At 32.7% G+C, this 18,951-nt stretch overlaps 1 protein-coding gene across 2 annotated transcripts; it reads left to right on the top strand.

Annotated features, from left to right (window-relative positions):
- Nucleotides 1-707: 707 nt before the first annotated feature.
- On the top strand, nt 708-18,287 carry LOC116888873 (lysine-specific demethylase 6A-like). 2 transcript variants are annotated; one of them, XM_032890137.1, is made up of 6 exons: nt 708-881; nt 3,742-3,929; nt 4,838-4,979; nt 12,485-12,611; nt 14,820-15,007; nt 16,085-18,287. In XM_032890137.1, exons 2-6 carry the CDS (start codon nt 3,761-3,763, stop codon nt 16,164-16,166), a joined length of 708 nt encoding a protein of 235 aa, XP_032746028.1. In that variant the 5' UTR covers nt 708-881; nt 3,742-3,760; the 3' UTR covers nt 16,167-18,287. The 2 variants fall into 2 exon arrangements, with proteins under 2 accessions (XP_032746028.1, XP_032746029.1); XM_032890138.1 differs by having other exon boundaries at nt 716-881; nt 14,820-14,990.
- The last annotated feature ends 664 nt before the right edge of the window (nt 18,288-18,951 follow it).

Genomic DNA, 18,951 nt, shown 5'->3' with positions numbered 1-18,951 from the left:
TACCCACAGAGGCCAGGGGTGCCAGATCTCCCTAGAGCTACCTCATGTGGTTTCTAAGATCAAACAAAAGTCCTCTGTATGAGAGCAGCATAGGAGCTGGAGAGATGGCTCAGTGGTTAAGAGCACTAACTGCTCTTCCTGAGGTCCTGAGTTCAAATCCCAGCACCCAGATGGTGGCTCACAACCATCTGTAATGGGATCTGATGCCCTCTTCTGGTGTGTCTGAAGACAGCTATAGTGTACTCATACATAAAATAAATAAATCTTTTTAAAAAAAAAAGATAGACTTTTAACCTCTGAGAGTGCAACACTCTAGGGACCAAATAATTATTTTAAAAAAAAGACAAGGAAAGAAAAGGTAATGTCATTTATAACAATTATATTTATTATTTGTTATTTATTAGACACCATTTTAATCATTATTTCATTCATCTTTAAAATAGCAATTTTATAGAAATGTTAATATTTGTTCTTATATATAAGGAAAGTGTGCTTAAAATGTTTTAACAACTTGCTTGGGTTAATGCTGTAACTTAGCCAAGCAGCCTATCAGAGCCTAAACTCTACTTTGCTTTCCATGTTAGTTCTTCATGAATAAGTTAGAAGTAGCTGACCAAACTCAATCATGAAAACAGATTCAGCACAAAATACAAATGATAAAGAACTTGAATCTTTAACATTTTCTATTAACATTTTAAAGGTTTCATGTCTAAAGACATGTTTTCTATAGAATTAATAGTATGTTAATTGCTTTTTCACCTTTTAGGTCATCAAGAAAATAACAACTTCTGTTCAGTTAATATAAATATTGGCCCAGGTGACTGTGAATGGTTTGTTGTTCCTGAAGGCTACTGGGGTGTTCTGAACGACTTCTGTGAAAAGTAGGTTTCCAAACTAAATTTTCTTTAAACATAATTACTATAAAACAGTAACTACAAAGGACAAATTACCAAACTGGATACCCTAATGTGGATACATAGTCAGCTTTCAGTTACAATTTAGTGGAAATTTTATGTTAAATTGAATGATTCCAAACCTATTAATTTATGTTATTAGAAAACTTACACAGTAGGGGCTGGAGAGCTCAGTGGTTAAGAACATAAACTGCTCTTCCAGAGACCCTAAGTTCAATTCCCAGCAACCACATGGAATCAAATACCCTCTTCTGGTGTGTATAAAGAAAGAAACAGTATACTCACATAAAATAAATAAAGAAATCGTAAAAAGAAAAGGAAAGGGGTGCTGGAGAGAGATGGCTCAGCAGTTAAGAGCACCCGACTGCTCTTCCAGAGGTCCTGAGTTCAATTCCCAGCAACCACATGGTGGCTCACAACCATCTGTAAAGAGATCTGGTGCCCTCTTCTGGTGTGTCTGAAGACAGCTACAGTGTACATATATATAATAAATGAATAAATCTTTAAAAAAAAAAAAAAGGAAAGGGAAAAAAACTTACAGTAAAGGTATCCTGAAACTACTCTATGAAATATAGACATGAGTTTAGAAGATTTGAGTTATTTTCATTTTTTTAATGATACATTCAAATACTTAAAAGGGCATGTATTCTAAGAAAAATTTATAAATATTTTACAAAGTGAAAAAATTCTGTAACTTGAACATGCTTATTGTTAGGAATAACTAAAACTTGAATATAATAATCTTTGCCATGTCATAATGATATAAATTCTTTTTAAAGGTGACAATTTTCCAAAGGCCTTTTATAAAATTTAATTAATCCCTTCAGATTTTGTTTTGCCAACCAAAAAAAAAAAAAAAGGCATGCTGAATCTTTTCTTTTTATGATTCTAAAAATAGTCATCCCTTGTGTGTTATGTCTCATGTTAAAGAGTACTTTGGAATACTGACTGGTATTTTCATTAGAAAATTATGACTTCAAAATTAAAAGCATATTAGAAGGTGATATTTTGCACCCATCTCAGTTAAATGTAGGGGGAGAAAAGTTACTTAAAGTGTTTATATGTGTAATTTCTTACTTTGCTTTAAAAATCCTTGCTGTAAATATTTGAGTAATTATGAAATGCATCATAATTGAAAAAAATTAAAGATCCAAAATTTCTTTTTACATAAGCGAGAAATAATCACTTTATATTTCCTTCACTAACACTTGTTTCATTCAATACTAAAAAACAGATACAGAATTTTATAGATTCAAATGTACTGATGAAGTAACTCATTCCACTACTTTATACCAAAATTTGTCTTGTTGATTAATTGAAGTTGTTTGCCTTCTTTTAGTTAGTACAAGGTAGAACAAAGTTGAAATAGGGTTAGGATATGTGTTAGTAACCATTTTTGTTTTATAGAGAACTGTATTTGCATAACTATCACAAATAGCTAGCCAATCCTTTTTCCCTGCAATTTGAGTGCCATTAGCAGTATGTTCTAGAGAGTTTCAGAGAGTTACCTTACAAAGTTTTTATTGTTTGATAGAGAACAAACATGAGAACATACACTTAGGGATGTGTAGGGTCAGAAGACAATTTAAAACTTGAGGGAGTCTCTTTTTTTCCTTTTACCATGTGGGTCCCAGGGATCTAACTTGGTGGCAGATACTTTTACTAACCTGGCCATCTTGACAGCCCTGAATTTTCAGGTCGAATAGCAGGTATTTGTTACCAGCTGATTTGCTGTTGCATGCCCTGATTTTTTTTTTTTTTTTTTAAAGGAAGAAAAGGGGGAAAAGAGACATTAATGTTCCATTTTAGTCTAGGGTTTTTCCCATAAAATCTTAGATAATAGATAGTTTGCAGAGTGTATGGTTTTTGTCACAATTGTATTATTATAATAAAAGTCAGTCATTGATCATAGGTAAATAAATAATAATGTCTATCTTCTGATAGTTGATAAAAACTGTCAGCAGGGTCATAGTTTTGTGAACTTCTATAAAATTAAACTGTTACAACTTCATATAGACTTTGTCATATACTTTACCCCAAGTTATAAAGGTTACTTCTTAGATTTTAAGCAAGTATTTCCACTATATGAGTTCTTCTTTCCCCAAAATGTAAAATTTGAAGTGGTTAGTTATTAAAAGATACAAATTTCTTTTATAGGAAAAGTTGCTATGTCCTTTTTCCAACGTACTTTATGAATAACCAGTAAAATATTTAAAGTAGAATGAGAATAGTAATAGGATCTATAGAATATTTCCATAGTGGTGGTCATGGCTATTGTGTGTGATGTATACAAGTTTATTTTCAACTGCATAGTTTTAATTAGGTGATCTTCTTTATGGTTATATAGAACTTGACAACTTACTCCCCTTTTTCTCCTTATGACTCAAATCAGCAGCAAAGACTTTTTTCTTGAGAGGTGTTTCTGATACATAGTGGGCTTGTTTATGTATTTAAGTGAATTTATCTTCAGCCTCTGTCATTTAGTGATTTCCAGGTACTGCAAGAATAGAAGTGTGTTTGGTGTCTAAAAATGGAGGAGGGGCCTTAGCGAAGTAAAATTAGAACAAAAGTATGTACTACTTTAGAGTAGCTGTAGATTCCTCTTGCATTGTGGAGAGATGAATTCAAACTATCTTTAGATATATTCCTGTACATAACTGTAATCAATTTCACTCTTCACATACATGCAACAGTTTTTATTATACTATCAGTTAAGCCTTATTGAAATGAATTACCATTAGAAAACAAAACTTTTTAATTTTTTTTTTTATTTTGTAAAGAATTTATTAGAGTCCTTAACCCATTTATACTGTTTTTCTTATTTCAGAAATAATTTGAATTTCTTAATGGGTTCTTGGTGGCCCAACCTTGAAGATCTTTATGAAGCAAATGTTCCAGTATATAGGTTTATTCAGCGACCTGGAGATCTGGTCTGGATAAATGCAGGCACTGTTCATTGGGTTCAAGCTATTGGCTGGTGCAACAACATTGCTTGGAATGTTGGTCCACTTACAGGTATTTTAAAAGAATATGCTTGAAAAAAATTTAACCTGGAAAAAAAAAACCAATAAAATAATGAAATTTTTTATAAGAAAATGTCTCCTTTTTTATACAAAAGTTAAATGTTAGCTAACTATGGAAAGTCCAAAGATCCTTAGCATATGAAAGTCTTAATTGAAAATGCACTTGTAGTTACTGTTTAGAGTCCTAGACTTTGTTTTATAAAGGGAACTCTTAAGGGAGAAAAAAGAGCTAATTACAAATGCATTCTTGTGGGTTTTCCTTTTATGTTAAGTTGTATGTAAAACAGTTAGAACATACTCTTAAGTAGTATTGCTTTAAAATTTAAAAAGTGGCATCTAGAGCCAGGAAGATCTGAATTTGAACCAGTACTTTATAAGTTTGGGGAAGTTACTTAATTTTTCTAGTCCTTAATTTTTTTTTTCATGTAGTGATGATAGTAAAACCAATAAGGAAATGCTAAGAATTAAATGAAATAATGGATAAAAATTAGTTATACACAATTCCTGGCACGTGGTAATAGGAAGCACTCTGTATATGATTACTACTGATGCTATTACCATAATTATCACAAAACAAAAATTATTTTTGAAAGCAAGATGGTGGTGGCACATGCCTTTAATCCCAACATTTGAGAGGTAGATGCAGGTAGATCTTTAAGTTCAAGGCCAGCCTGGTCTACAGTTAGTTCCAGGACAACCAGGGCTATACAGAGAATGTCTATCTCAAAAATCTATAATAATAGCACAATGATAGATAGATAGATAGATAGATAGATAGATAGATAGATAGATAGATAGATAGATGATAGAGAATTTTAGTGATTTGAGATTTTCATGAGGTAATAATGGCTATCTTCATATCTTTTGATGGTTTTATTTGTGATTTGTTTTTCTCCTCAGCCTGTCAGTATAAGTTAGCAGTGGAACGGTATGAATGGAACAAATTGCAAAGTGTAAAGTCAATAGTACCCATGGTTCATCTTTCCTGGAATATGGCACGAAATATCAAGGTTTCAGATCCAAAGCTTTTTGAAATGGTTAAGTAAGTACTTTTCTAAAATTGCTGTACTGAACTCCTAGGTGGCAGGATGACTGTTAAACACTTTCTCCCCCATAGAATTATGTTTACATTAAAACAAGATGATCCCGAAGTCTAGCAAAATATGAGAATCTGCCTTGTTACAAATACTTTTCGCTTCCAAATAGCCCACTATGGTTTTAAAAGGAATAAAGGTATAACTTATTCTACAGCAGAAGATTGACTTTTGGTATTTTCTCTCTCTTCTCTGAACTATTTGATTTCTCAGTAGAATTTCAATTGTAATATTAAACATCATTGTCAGGTTCTACTTAGAGGTAATATTTTCAAACAAGTTTTTTGTTTAATATTAGTATAAATTTCACTCATAAGGTAAAAAAAATTCTTGTGTATGTATGTATGTTCATATATATATACATGAACATAAGAAATGAAGACTGGGATGATGGTTAAGTCAGTAAATTGCCCATTTTGTAAGCATAGGATCTAAGGTTCAGATCCTTAGAACCCAAGTCAAAAGCTAGGTGTGACATTTGATTTCTATAACCTCAGCCCTTGTGGGTAGAGACAGACAGAACCCTAGATTTCATTGGCCAGCTAGCTGAGGTAGAGAGCCATTTGAGAAAGATACCTGATAACAACATTGCATGTCACTGAATATGTGGATATGTTTTTATGGGAGTGAAGTTATAATGTATACTTACCAAATTTGTTTGGCTATTTTATAGAATTGACCTCAGAACTTACTTATATTTATGAAGACAGAAAAAGAATAAAATCAAAATATAAGTAATATACTTATCGTATTTTTACACATTATGTACCAGGCACCACATTTTCTGTAGTCCCATAATTTAATTACCTTCTAATACTTGTTTTTGTGTTGTTTTGAAATGGGATATGACCCATGTCTCAGACTGGCCTGGAACTTACTATGTAGTCCTTTATGGCCTTGTATCTGCCTCACTTTCCTGAGTTCTAACAATTTGTAGGCATGAACCACCACTGATGAGACAGTACAGTTGAAAAAAAGCTATTAACTAAAATCTATCTAGATTGAAAGTGCTTCATTACATTTTGGGTTGATTCGTGTTTTATAATTAGAAACAATTTTTTAGAGGAATTAAGTCATTCCTATTTAACACAGTAGTCCTCTTTTAACATTCATAATTTGTAATCATCTAGCAACTTCTTAAAAATTTTTATCTTTAGTTTAAATTTCTTTACAAATATCTCTAAAATTCACCTGCCATTTTTTTCCATTCCATAAATATAGTTAGTTTGAAACTTATTCAATAACTGTTTGAGAACCAGTAGTATAAACATGAATTTGCTGTTTTTGCAGGGCATAAATTCTAATGCTATAATAGGTAGAGACTGCCAAGCAAGAGATCTAAGAGGTGATGTGTTTGTATGGATAAGATTCAGTTGAAAAATACTTGGGTAGAAATGATAAAAATGCTACTTTTACCAAAAGGATGAAGGAGACTGAAGGTGAATTTTGTGTGCATGCCTAAATGATGGGGCATAATGCAAAAATCTGGGGATAGAATGTTTCAGATCTAAAGGAAAAGTACAGACTACTTAAAGGACAAACGAGGCAATGTGACTAGAGCAGCAGAAAGGAAAACTAGTAGTGATTTGAACAACAACCTAGCAAAATTAAGTTTGTCCATGAACATTTGGGACATGGTAAGGCATATATATTAGCTCTAAACTTTGCTGCTCACCGTCAGGATTTTAAGCAGGGGAGGAAAATAGTATCAGCTCCACTATAAGAAAATAGACATGGTTGGTTTGTGGAGAACAAATTACAAACAGCAAGGTTAAATATTAGGAGGATGGTTGAAGTAGTTTAGGCTAACTTGGAAGAGATTTGCATGTGAAGATGGAGAAAGTTTATCAAACTGGGAACTGTTGAAAGTAATGAAACTCACAGAACTTTGTGCAATAGATTGAGTAGGAGACTTAATATGAAACTTAGTCTTAAGTTTTCTTCCAACAGTGTATTCTTTATAATCAAGCTTTCATAATTTTAAACAATCACACCAAAAAAAGCTACATAAGCATTACAATCAACTGAAAATGCTAATAACCACAAGTACAAGCCCCTAGGCCTTGTTTCATAAGATTCCTTCTTATAATGCATTTAGTCATTGTTATTAAGTGAGCTTTTTACCAAGCAAACATCTTGCCCTCATTCTTTCATTTAATGAAAATTTTGTGACTAACTTTAGGCTCTAGGCTAGTCACTTAGGATTTATAGATAGATCCAGTTAGTACACATATGGAAATAGAATAAAAAAATAAGTCCATTAGAGTTTTCTAAAATCTTGTTCTTTTAAACTGTGCATTCTTCTGAGTTCAGACTAAACAGTAGATTATACTAATAATATACTCTATCCACCCAACTCCATGCCCTTCCTCCCTTAAAAAAACAAAAAAATACCAGTAAGACAAAAACTTGTTCAAACAAAGAAATAATGAGCCAAAATGTCTACAAACGTACCATTAAGGTGACTTTTTCCCTGTTCATCTACTACTGGACATAGGTCCTACTCTGAAGGGTAGTTAGTGTGGTACTTCATTACAGAAAACTTAATTCTTCCTTTGCAAGCAATATCAATTGCAGATACTTTTTTGATTAGGATATGGGAGCCTGTGTCCATTTCTCTCTCTAAGCACTATGACCTTGTTTGTCTTGAACCGTGTGTGCTGTCAGAGTATCATATGTTATGAGTTCATATGTATATCAGTCCTGTTGTATCGGAAAGTTACTATCTCCTTGGATTCATCCATTCCTCTGTGGCTCTTACAGTCTATCCCTAATCTCTCAGAAGAGAGATTTAATGAAGACATCCCATTTGGAACTGATTGTACCAAAATCTCTGATTTTTCTGCACACTGCTGAATTGTGGGCCTCTTAGTTAACTCCGACCTACTGTAAGAGGAAGCTTTTTGATGTCTGAGCAAGGCACTTATATTTGGGTATAGCAGAGTCCAGATTCAGCTTTTCACTGTTAAATGAATTTATGTGTAACACGTTGCTGCCCACCCTAAACTTATTTATTCTTTTTCCTCCAACTTCCAGTTTGAAATTTTCTAATTTCCTTTCCACATTTATTTAGCGACTCCTATAGACTCATGCATTTACTTTTTTGTTTTGAGCCACATGAAAGATTAATTTGCAGGTGTCATAGCATCACCACCAGATACTTCTCACAAGAATAAAAAAAAGCTACATAAGCATGGGACCATTTACTATATTTAAGGAATATGAAAGTCAGTACTGTAAATTAACACAGGTACTATAGATCAAGGGCCCCAATTCTCCAAAAAATCCATTTTTAGTTTCAGTGTTTAATAAAAATGAGATATTTACACTGGTTTTTACTTGCCTGGTCACAGGAACTATTTGGTTTTTTACTTAAAATTCTATTTTTACCCAGTTAAAGCTCTGCTAGAAAAAAACCGATATGTGTGTGTGTGTGTGGGGGGGGGGATCCTTCTCATAAGAACCCAGTAAAGCTTATGATCAGGCAAGTTAGAAACACCACAAAAACGATGAGATGGTTTTTCAAGGCTAGAAAACTTTTATAGCTTTTTCCGTATTTACTTTCAGTTTATGATTAGTAGAGTTTTTAAGATATAAATTGGAATGATTTTTAAGTGTTGTTTCCTTTTTTCCTCATTCACATGATTAGCTGATAAGCATATTTGTTTTTATGCTTGTTTTTTGTCCATAAGGTTAAAGTTCCTAAACTACTCATTTTATCATTGACTAATGAGACCTCGATTTTCAGTCATGTGCTTGATTTAAATGAAACTCTTAGGTAACTTAGTGATACTGATGCCCACTATTGTCAAAGAAGAAATAATCCTGACCTGACAGATAGCCTGAGAGCTCTAAAGGTGTGAGCTTGCTTTTTGTTGCTGACCTGTCTTGGCCAGCTACTTCTGGGGATGCTTAAAAAGTTTTTAGTGGGGGTTGGAGAGATGGCTCAGCTGTGGTTAAGAGCACCTGACTGTTCTTCCAGAGGTCATGAGTTCAATTCCAGCAACCATGGTGGCTCACAACCATCTGTAAAGAGATCCGATGCCCTCTTCTGGTGTATCTAAGACAGCTACAGTGTACTTATATATAATAAATGAATTAAAAAAAAAAAAGTTTTTAGTGGCAGACTGTGTTCTGTCAAGAATTATAAAGGGTCATGTCAACTAACCCTTATTCTGTTTCTACACTGGCATTTAGATATCTAATTTTAGAAACTTCAACAAGATACTCCTAAAGTGTCAGAATAATTCAGTATATCATCATTAGTAGGTTCATTCTTATTAACTATTTTCCCTAAAACCTGACCTGAAAACTTAAAAAAAAAAAATTAAAAGATTTATTTATTTATTTTATGTATGTGAGTACACTGTTGCTGATTCAGACACACCAGAAGAGGGCATCAGATCTCATTACAGATGGTTGTGAGCCACCATGTGGTTGCTGGGAATTGAACTCAGGACCTCTGGAAGCATAGTGCTCTCTCCATCCCTCCAGCCCCTGAAAATTAAAATTTTATAAGAAAAAAAATATTTGAAATTACTGTGTTTGAGAAATTGTTCTTTAAACAGCCCCAACACAGCTATTGATGCCATTCCGTCTTTGCAGAAGATGGCTTTTCCCATCTTCTTGCCCAAAATTAATGTTTTCAAATTCAGAAATTTCAGCTACAGAATAGAAAATTTCCATGCTTTCTATCTCCTTTCATTTGAAGGTGATTCTTCCTTCTTTTAGTGTCTGTAATATCCTTGGTCAATTTATGAATATAGTGTTCATTTTCATTCTCTCTTGTGAGGTCATCCTCTAAGATTTGGTGTATTTTTTCAATTCAGTTTTTGGCTATGTAACTTCAAATGCACTATACTTTCAACCCCTTTCTATGATTGTTGGGGCTTTTTTTTTGGTTGTTTGGTTGGTTTGACTTATTTTTGATCTTGTCGCTTAATGCATCTCTAATACACGGTCTCACTGGGCAATGTTGAGTCTGATCTAAACTCCTCCTCCTGCCTCTACCTAAGGGGTAAGTTTGTAGATACCATATACCCAGTTGTCTTCTGCCTTTTACATAGTTTTTCATCCAAGCAATTAAAAAGCAAGACTTAATTGATCGTTAACGAGTCATCTTTCTTTAGCTGTTAAAATAATCTGACCCTATTTATTCCTAAAATGCACTTGCCTACCCACCCCTGCCACAAAAGAAAGCATTTTATGTCTTAGACAATTTTGTAATTTTCTGCTACTGATTTATTTTCTAATTCTTGGTAAAATGAAGCCTTATTTGCTGTCGGGTAGGCCTACTAAAATCAAAAGGTAATGGCAACTTTGATTTTGTATTTTTTATTTTTGGTCTTTAATACACTCATGTTTAAATAGAATTAAAAATCTATGGTTAATCTAAGTAAAGCTAGTTACTGTTAGTTCTGTTATAAGAGTCTTATAACAGAAAATAAAAATTACAGAGCCATAATTTCTGTCATCCTCTTTGTAGCTAAATTACCAAAGCAGTTAGTACGTTGGAGATGAAGGTTCATTCTATGGGTAAAGACTGAAATAATGCTCTACAGATCAAAGGCTCTATGTTTCAGGGTGGGGCTGCATTGGAGGATCTAGAGGGTATGAGAGTAGGACATGAGAAAGAATAGAGTATGAGACTGCAGAAGCTTGAGATCTCTGCTTTTACAAATCTAAATTCAACTAGTCTAGTGGCTCTCTCCCTTTTTTTTTTCCATATAAATTCAGTTGAACTGAGGCCCCAAGTTTCATCCATTTGTAATATAAAGATCAATTAAGAAACTTAATTTTAGCATAATTAATGCAAATGGAATACTAGATACATTCTCCCTACCTATTTTCATTTATATTTTTTGGTTGTGTAGGAGCATGGTTGAATTTGCAGTGTAAGATATCTGCAGTTTAGGCATTATTTTCTTTAAGAAGGAAAATGCCATTTAGAAGTTCTTCATAAAACACTTGAGTAACATGTGTGCCTTTAGAAGTGGACTGTGTGGGGCACAAGGAGAGAAGACAGAGAAGAGCCAAAACATGGTCTTAAATTTTGCTGTGATAAAAGTTTTTAGTTGTTAGGTTGTCTGGTACTCTAAATATATATGCATATGTATCCTTACCCTCTAATAACTCCTTTAGGTTTCACATGCAACCACAGCCTAAAAGCATTAGTTTTGTTTTTTTTTAAAATAAGTTAACATTCAAAAATTTTAAAACCAAATTCAGTGACTTTCTTGGAATATTTCTTAAAGCCTGCAACCCTAAAGTTGACATTGTTACATATTAAGTAAGCTTATAGTTAGGTGGTATTATGTATGTATTAAGTAAGTCATAGCTCCCAAGGATTAATATTTACAGGTAAGCCGAAGATAAATATACTATTATTTTTATCTTGAATTTTAATTGTTTGACAATCAAGAACAATTGAACACATACTGTATGTGGCAGCAAGATAGCAAATAGAATAGATAAGACTTTTGCTCTCAAGATGATACTCAGTTGATAAACCTTTTCTTTCAAATTACTTTAGAGAGTCATCTAGTTCATCCACTCAGTTCAGATGGAAAACACGAGCACTAAGATTCACAGGAGCGTAAGAATTTAGCAGTTCCATGTAATGATAGCAAACTAGGAAAATCACAAATTTTAAGAGTTAGAAAAAGTATAAATTACAAGAAAAGTTGAGTTGTGTTACTATAAATGGATTCTACTATGTGTTATCTTAAGTTAGAATGAAAAAGTACATGCCTATTTTTTTCTGCAATCTTTAAACCAGTTTTTTGTATCTTGTAGTTAATCAATTTATAAATTATTCTCTTCTCGTGAAAGTTAAAAAAGCAACTACACAGATGATGATGTTAATAAGTGTTTAGGTAGTGTGACTAGAAATGATGTGCATTTCTGCCTACCTATAATCACAGCTGTTTATATCTTGAATTTAAACCCCTTACTTTAAGGATGGGGCAGTTGACTCTTGGAGAGATTAACTGGTCTGTCCAGATAATAACCCAAGTTAGCAACTCACGTACAAGGAGAGTTTTGTTGTGATATTCAGATACCAATTTCAAGTATAAATGACTTGATATTGTCATTCTTGGAGCTGTTGATAATTTCTTTATTTTTTTTTTCTGATAATATCTGAAAATTTGACAAATGAGCTGAGCATGGTAGCTCACACCTCTTTATCTCAGCATTTGGAAGGCTTAGGTGGAACTGATTAATTCCCACAGTTTGAGTTCATTTTCAAATACATAGTGAGTTATATGCCGTCTTTAGCTAGCAGATATTTATTCCAAAAATAATCTGGGAGTGGGGAGCAGAAGACATACAACAAAAGGAAAATAGATGTTAGAAGCAAATCTCTTAGCATTATTTCTAATTTGGTATATCTCTTAGGTGAAAAGTATGTAATATTTGGCTGCTAGTAATGAGTAATTTTCTCCTATATTAGGTATTGTCTTCTGAGAACCCTGAAGCAATGTCAGACATTGAGGGAAGCTCTAATTGCTGCAGGAAAAGAGATTATATGGCATGGGCGGACAAAAGAAGAACCAGCTCATTATTGTAGCATTTGTGAGGTAAGTCATTGTTCTTGCCCACAGTCATTAATAAAAAGTTTTGTTTTTTAATCTTTTTTTTTTCTTTCGGTAATACATTTTACTGTGATTAGCATTGTATAGTTTTAATATTTTCTCATCAGATATTAATATTCGTGGTGTCATATCTCATTAATTGCTTAACATTATCTACTATAGAGTCATTTGACTTGTTAGGTCATTAACCAACAAGGAAAATTGGGAGATTTTAGATTAGGAGCAATCTAGATGTACACAGGTGCCAATAAACTGGATTGAGTTTGGTATAGTGCAGTGTGCTTCAGTGTTCAGTTTTCTGGTGGAGTTCATAGTTGACTTGTCAGTCTTCTGCTGTGGCTAAGGCTTGCAAAGGAAAAAAACATCAAAGTGATACCTGGTCTGAGGAACTTGAAATCTATTTGGAGAGAATAACTAGTCAACTAGTAAGTATTATACAACATACTGTAATGAGTATCTTCATTATAGTGGGCTTAGTAAAAAAATGCAGGGAGGGAAATAATTGATGTAGTTTATTTTTCCTTTCTGTTATTGGCAATAAGAGCTTACAACAACAACAACAAATCCATAGCTTTAACCCTTTCTTGAAGGATAAGTGATTTCAGCAGGGTATAGTGAGAATACAGGTTGACTCTCAGGAGTACCATGAATGGAGAAATTGAAATGGCTTTAGAGAAAAGTTTAGCTAGTCCAGTGTGGCTATAATACTGACAGTGCAGATTCTTCTCAAAAAATCTAGGTGACGTGTAGCTTTTGATGTATCAGGAAGCTGTCAAATAATGTGATATTTATTCCAGAGTCATTGAGAAATCAGCAAAGACAGTAGCTGTTTCAGACAAAGAAATGGAAAGGATAGAGAAAATAAGATACATCACAGCAATCTTGTGAGTGATAGTTCCTTTGCCACATATGCTAGACTAGAACATGGCAATGGATTGTTGAAATGGTACAGAAATTTAAAAATAAAGTATTTGTCCATCCTCCAAATGCTTGAGGACTAATATAGTTCCTCGTGTTGTGGTGACTGCCAACCTTAAAATTATTTTCATTACTATTTCATAGCTGTAATTTTGCTACTGTTAAGAATTGTAATGTATATATCTGTTTTTTGATGATCTTAGGCAGCTCCTGTGAAAGGGTCGTTTGACCTTTAAAGGGGTCACAACCCACAGGTTAAAAAATACTGATCTAGAAGATGAAAACCACAAGGTAATGCATTAACAGGTAGAAATGAGGAACAGGTTGAAGAATACTGACAGATTTTCTAGCTCCATTCTTTCAGTTCATGTTGTTACCCATTAATGATAATGAGAAGTATGGTAAACTCTAGGATTTATAATTAGTTCATTCTTATTAATAGTTTCCTATCCTTGAGGAAGTTTAAGGTTAAATTACAGGTGGGGGCATTGATGATCTGTTCCAAACTTTGAACTGTGGTAATTCTGTTGTTGACTTTAATTTGAAATGATTTAATTCATTGGATATTTTAGTATTGTATAAAGTAGTCACAGTAAATCAATAAGGAAATAACTGTGTTTTATACCTTGGAAAAATAACATATAAGCTTCTTAGTACCTGAGGATGAGTCCTATACAAAATGTTATTTTAAGACAGATATATTATTTCTAATGTTTCTAAAACTCTTATTTTTAACATAAAGCTTATAACAAATACTCACTGTTACTTGCCAGTTTCCTCATCTCTAAAATAATCAGATTATATTCATTGATTTCATAGGTATATTCTGAGGTTTGCGTAAACACTAGGCACTATGACATGCTCTGACAGTACAAATATGAACACAATCTTTGTATTTAAAGAGCTCACTCTATATGGTTGCCTGTGGTGGATTCTGTCAAGGAGGCATGCAAGCAAAATAGTGATCACTTAATCAGATTATATACTAATGTTTTCATTTAAAAGAAAAATAAACTGGTATGCATTAAATTTTTTAATTAAGTTATCCAAATTGTCATGGTTATATCATTGCTTTCTTTCACTTACCTAAATATGATTGCTCTCATGCCTTGGGGTTTGGTACAGTATAAACACTTTCAGTCTCACTCTCACACCCCTACCTTCCCCCATTTTTAACTGTACAGTTGTTTTAAAGTAGAAGACTATGATTACACAGAAGCAGTACAATAAACACCATCATGCCTATTGACTCCATTTTTCATTTTTGTAAAACAGGTGGAGGTTTTTGATCTGCTTTTTGTCACTAATGAGAGTAATTCTCGAAAGACCTACATAGTACATTGCCAAGATTGTGCACGGAAAACAAGTGGGAATCTGGAAAATTTTGTGGTGCTAGAACAGTACAAAATGGAGGATCTGATGCAAGTCTATGACCAATTTACATTAGTAAGTGAAATCAACATGTGAGTACATTAGATCAGTTGGGAGGCAGTAGTGTTTGCTCTGTCACCTGATAAATAGGAGGTAATGAAATATGTAGATTTTCTTTTGGCTTATTAATATATTGCATGAGAGTATATTTATGTTGCTCCTACTGCCTTCTTTTCCAAGTACTTATTCCTATAAAATTGACATATCACTTTTGCCTTGCATCTTAGAGAGACCAACCTAAAAGTTATTTTTAAAACTGTATGTTTTACAATGCTATCATGCTTTTCATATTGTTTCATCTTGGCTTATGGAATGTTTGTTTAAATAGGGCCCACAAAATAAATCAGTGTGAATGTACTTTGAAATATACTTCTGCTTTTAGGGCTAATTAAATTTATTTAAAATTGTGTATAGGCAGATGCTTTAATCTCATGGGAGTATTTGAGTAGTGCTTAACTTCCTAGCATGTGGTATAACCTTATGAAATCCAAGTGTACTCAAAGATCACAAAGGTTTTCATTGCAAGCAGCAGGTATGGGAAACATTTCACTCAAAGCAGATCTGAAGAGAACTACAGGCATTATTTATGCATTTTTCCTTTCTCCTAATACTTTTCACATATATGCATCAAAAACTAGCTTTTGAAGTTTAGTTCCTGATATTTTCATTTGGATGGTCTTCAAGAATGCTTCAAGAAAAAAGAAAATTACCTGCAATTTACCAAAAAAAAAAAAGTATTACCTGCCTTAGATAGATCTCTGAAGGCAGTCGCTAGTAAAATTGTAATTAATTGTTTTTTTGTTTTTGTTTTTTTTTTTTTGTAAAGCCCTATCAAAGAAAGCAATATATAAAAAGTGATAAACTAAATAATATTCCAAAAGATTTTGGGGGCACAGTAAAACAAAAGATGGTCTTAGTTTCTTAGAAAAGGTGGCCAGTTGGGAGATCATAAGGGGAGTTATACTGTTACGTTCTGTAGCAAGGCTGTCGAACTTTATCAGAGAATAATTTCCTCCAGTTCATAGACCAACATATATATTTGTAGCTATGAATCAAGGAACACAACTATCAAAAGTATACCAAAATAGTCTACCTTGCTTTATTTCTAGGCTCCTCCGTTACCATCCGCCTCATCTTGATATTGTTCCATGGACATTAAACATGAGACCTTTTCTGCTATTCAGGAAGTAACCCAGTTCTGCACCACTGCTTTTTGTAGCTCTCTCGTAAGGCTGCTGGCTGAAAACTGTGTCTATGCAACCTTCCAAGTGTGGAGTATCAACCAACTGGATGGGAGAGTACTGCTCCTATACCAGGACTCTCGAAAAGCTAATTAGCTGAACTTCAGAAAGAAAGAATAATTTCCACGTTTTGTATATATCTGACAAAACTGGCAACATCATACAGACTACTGACTTGAAGACAACCTCTTTTATATTTCTCGATTTATGGGCTAATGAATTTGTTTTCACCTATCTTTTCCCTTTCAGAATTTTCCTTGGGGGAAAAAAATACTAGTCATTTCTTTGTTAAGGTAGTTAGCAATATTAAGTTCTTTCTTTTTGGTCAACTTTTTTTTTAATGTGAAAAGTTAAGTAAGAAACTTTTTTTACTGCTTTATGATTTTTCTGTCTTGTTTTGAAACCATGATGGTTATACTTTTGGTTCCCAAATAAAACATTTAAAGAAAAATTAATTAACAGCAAAGTCACAAAGATAATGGATTGCACATAGACTAAGAAATAAACTTCAGATTTGTGATTTTTGTTTCTAATCTTGATGTAAATTTACACTATTTATAAATACATATTTATTGCCTGAAAATATTTGTGAATGGAATGCTGTTATTTTTTCCAGATTTACCTGCCATTGAAATTTTAAGGAGTTCTGTAATTTCAAACACTACTCCTATTACATTTTCTATGTGTAAATAAAACTGCTTAGCATTGTACAGAAACTTTTATTAAAATTGTTTAATGTTTAAAGAGTTTTCTATTGTTTGAGTTTTAAAAAGAATTTATGTACAGTGCCCAATTTTTGTTCAATTTTCAAATCTGATTATATATATTTTATATATACTTATGTCTGTATATATAATATATATATAGAAATCTAGATATATATGTATAAAGATTTAGAACTTGAATTTTTCTTGTTTTAAGTTTCACATCTATGGTAGATTTTTCAGGTGTCTACTGTAAAATATTGCTTACAAAAAGTATGATTATTTTTAAAGAAATATATATGGTATGTATCTTCAAGAGCTAAAATGTCAGACTGGTTTATTGTTAAATTGCAACTACTGCAATTACAGACAAATAAAAAAAAATCTGCCAAATGCAGTATAATAGAAAACAAATAGTGATTGAACTTAAAACTTTAAAGGGAGTTTTAGCACAGGCTTTTTGAATCCTCTACATGACTCAGCATTTTTTATTGGTGAAAAAAATTCCAGGATGAAGAGCCCTGTTTTAGAATGCAAATAAAGTAAGAGGCTTATTTTTTATTGTTAGGCAATTTTGAAATCTTATGCCTTTCTGCATGCATGACAGTGGAATGGGCAACTACAAATTCCATATTGCCATTAAAATATATTGGATTATATTAGCATTCACAGATTACTTCTGAGTTAATGCTGGGATTTCATTTTAATAATGGCACCCTTCCATTTGTACCTCCATTTTCTGAAGTACTTTTTGACATATTTTCATTTTAGAATATAGTTCTTAAGAATTTTCTACAAAATCAGTGAAGAAACATAGAGAATGCTATAAAAGGTGGGTAGGTGGGTTGGTTGGTTCGTTGGTTCATATGACTAAAGAGAGTCTCTAGTTTTATCTGTTGTACTGTCATGCTGAATAGGTTATCTTTTCAGATAGTTTTTAAGAGTATGTCTTAGGAGCAATTTAAGGAATGAAAGTCTAGAATCATTTTATTCAGTTGGTTAATAACTTAGTAAGCATTGAATGTCTGTTGGCATTCATATTTTTTCAGGAAGGATTTATTCCAAATCACTTATCCAAATACTGATCCAGATATTTAACCACAAATATTTTAAATGGTTATTTTGTGAAAGTCCAGAAAGTCCAGCAGAATGAAATAAGGAGGTAACACTTTTGTGAACAAAAAATTTCAGCCAACCTTAGGAACAAAACTACATGCAACTTTTCTTATTCTGTTCTAGTTTGTCTTACTGACTTATCATTTGTGTGATTTTGTTAAGGATAATTTTTGTCAAGATGAATGTGTTGTCTTACATCTATATAAGAGAAATTTATGTAATCCACATTTGAATAAATATGTCAAGATTAATGCTTGCTTAGGAACTTAGTCTTTGAATAAGTAGAAATAAAAATATGGAGATAGGAAGTAGAAATCAAATTGATAAAATTTTCAAATAGATGAGTGAAGGTCTTTGTAAACAGCTTTACTTCAACTAACAGCCTTTATGATTTGCATTTTTCAGTTTTAGAAGGTAGTTTTATTTTCTCTACTTTTTGCATGGGTAAATCCATTAAGTCACACAATATCCGGATGGCTTAATAATGAAACAAACTTGCATCGTAGCACATACATTGTTCAGAGAAAGAAACTCATTCCACAATACATAAATAACAAAGCAGGTGTTGATCCAGAGTGCCAACAAAATTCTTTTCTCATTGGCACCAATTAAAAAGTTACTCTTAATGAGCATCAATATAGCAATTTGGTTTGCCTAGCTTATTATTTAATAGAAAATTCTAGATTTACATTTTAAAATAAAACCAAAGCCACTTTTCCATGATTTAACACCTTTCAAAGTATTATTGACCAATCAAAGCTAAGGATCAAATATTTTATTATGTGTCCGATGGGAGGGATACACATGTGCCATGCCATAAAGTTATGTGAATTTTCACTTATTCCTCATATTTGTCCTGCACACGAGTAAAATGTGATTCCTGCTTTCTAGACTTTTTATATACATCTAGGAAGG

The sequence above is a fragment of the Rattus rattus genome, chromosome X (assembly GCF_011064425.1).
Source record: "Rattus rattus isolate New Zealand chromosome X, Rrattus_CSIRO_v1, whole genome shotgun sequence".
Taxonomy (NCBI): Eukaryota; Metazoa; Chordata; class Mammalia; order Rodentia; family Muridae; genus Rattus; species Rattus rattus.
Note: the sequence above shows the minus strand (reverse complement) of the source record. Positions and strands in the feature narration are given on the sequence as shown.

Bases quoted from the DNA above. Each gene is read 5' to 3' on its own strand.
- LOC116888873 (XM_032890137.1), top strand. From the start codon at position 3,761: ATGGGTTCTTGGTGGCCCAACCTTGAAGATCTTTATGAAGCAAATGTT. The intron at 12,612-14,819 runs GTAAGTCATTGT...TTTGTAAAACAG, and splicing joins ATTATTGTAGCATTTGTGAG to GTGGAGGTTTTTGATCTGCT. The intron at 15,008-16,084 runs GTGAGTACATTA...CTTTATTTCTAG, and splicing joins TTAGTAAGTGAAATCAACAT to GCTCCTCCGTTACCATCCGC.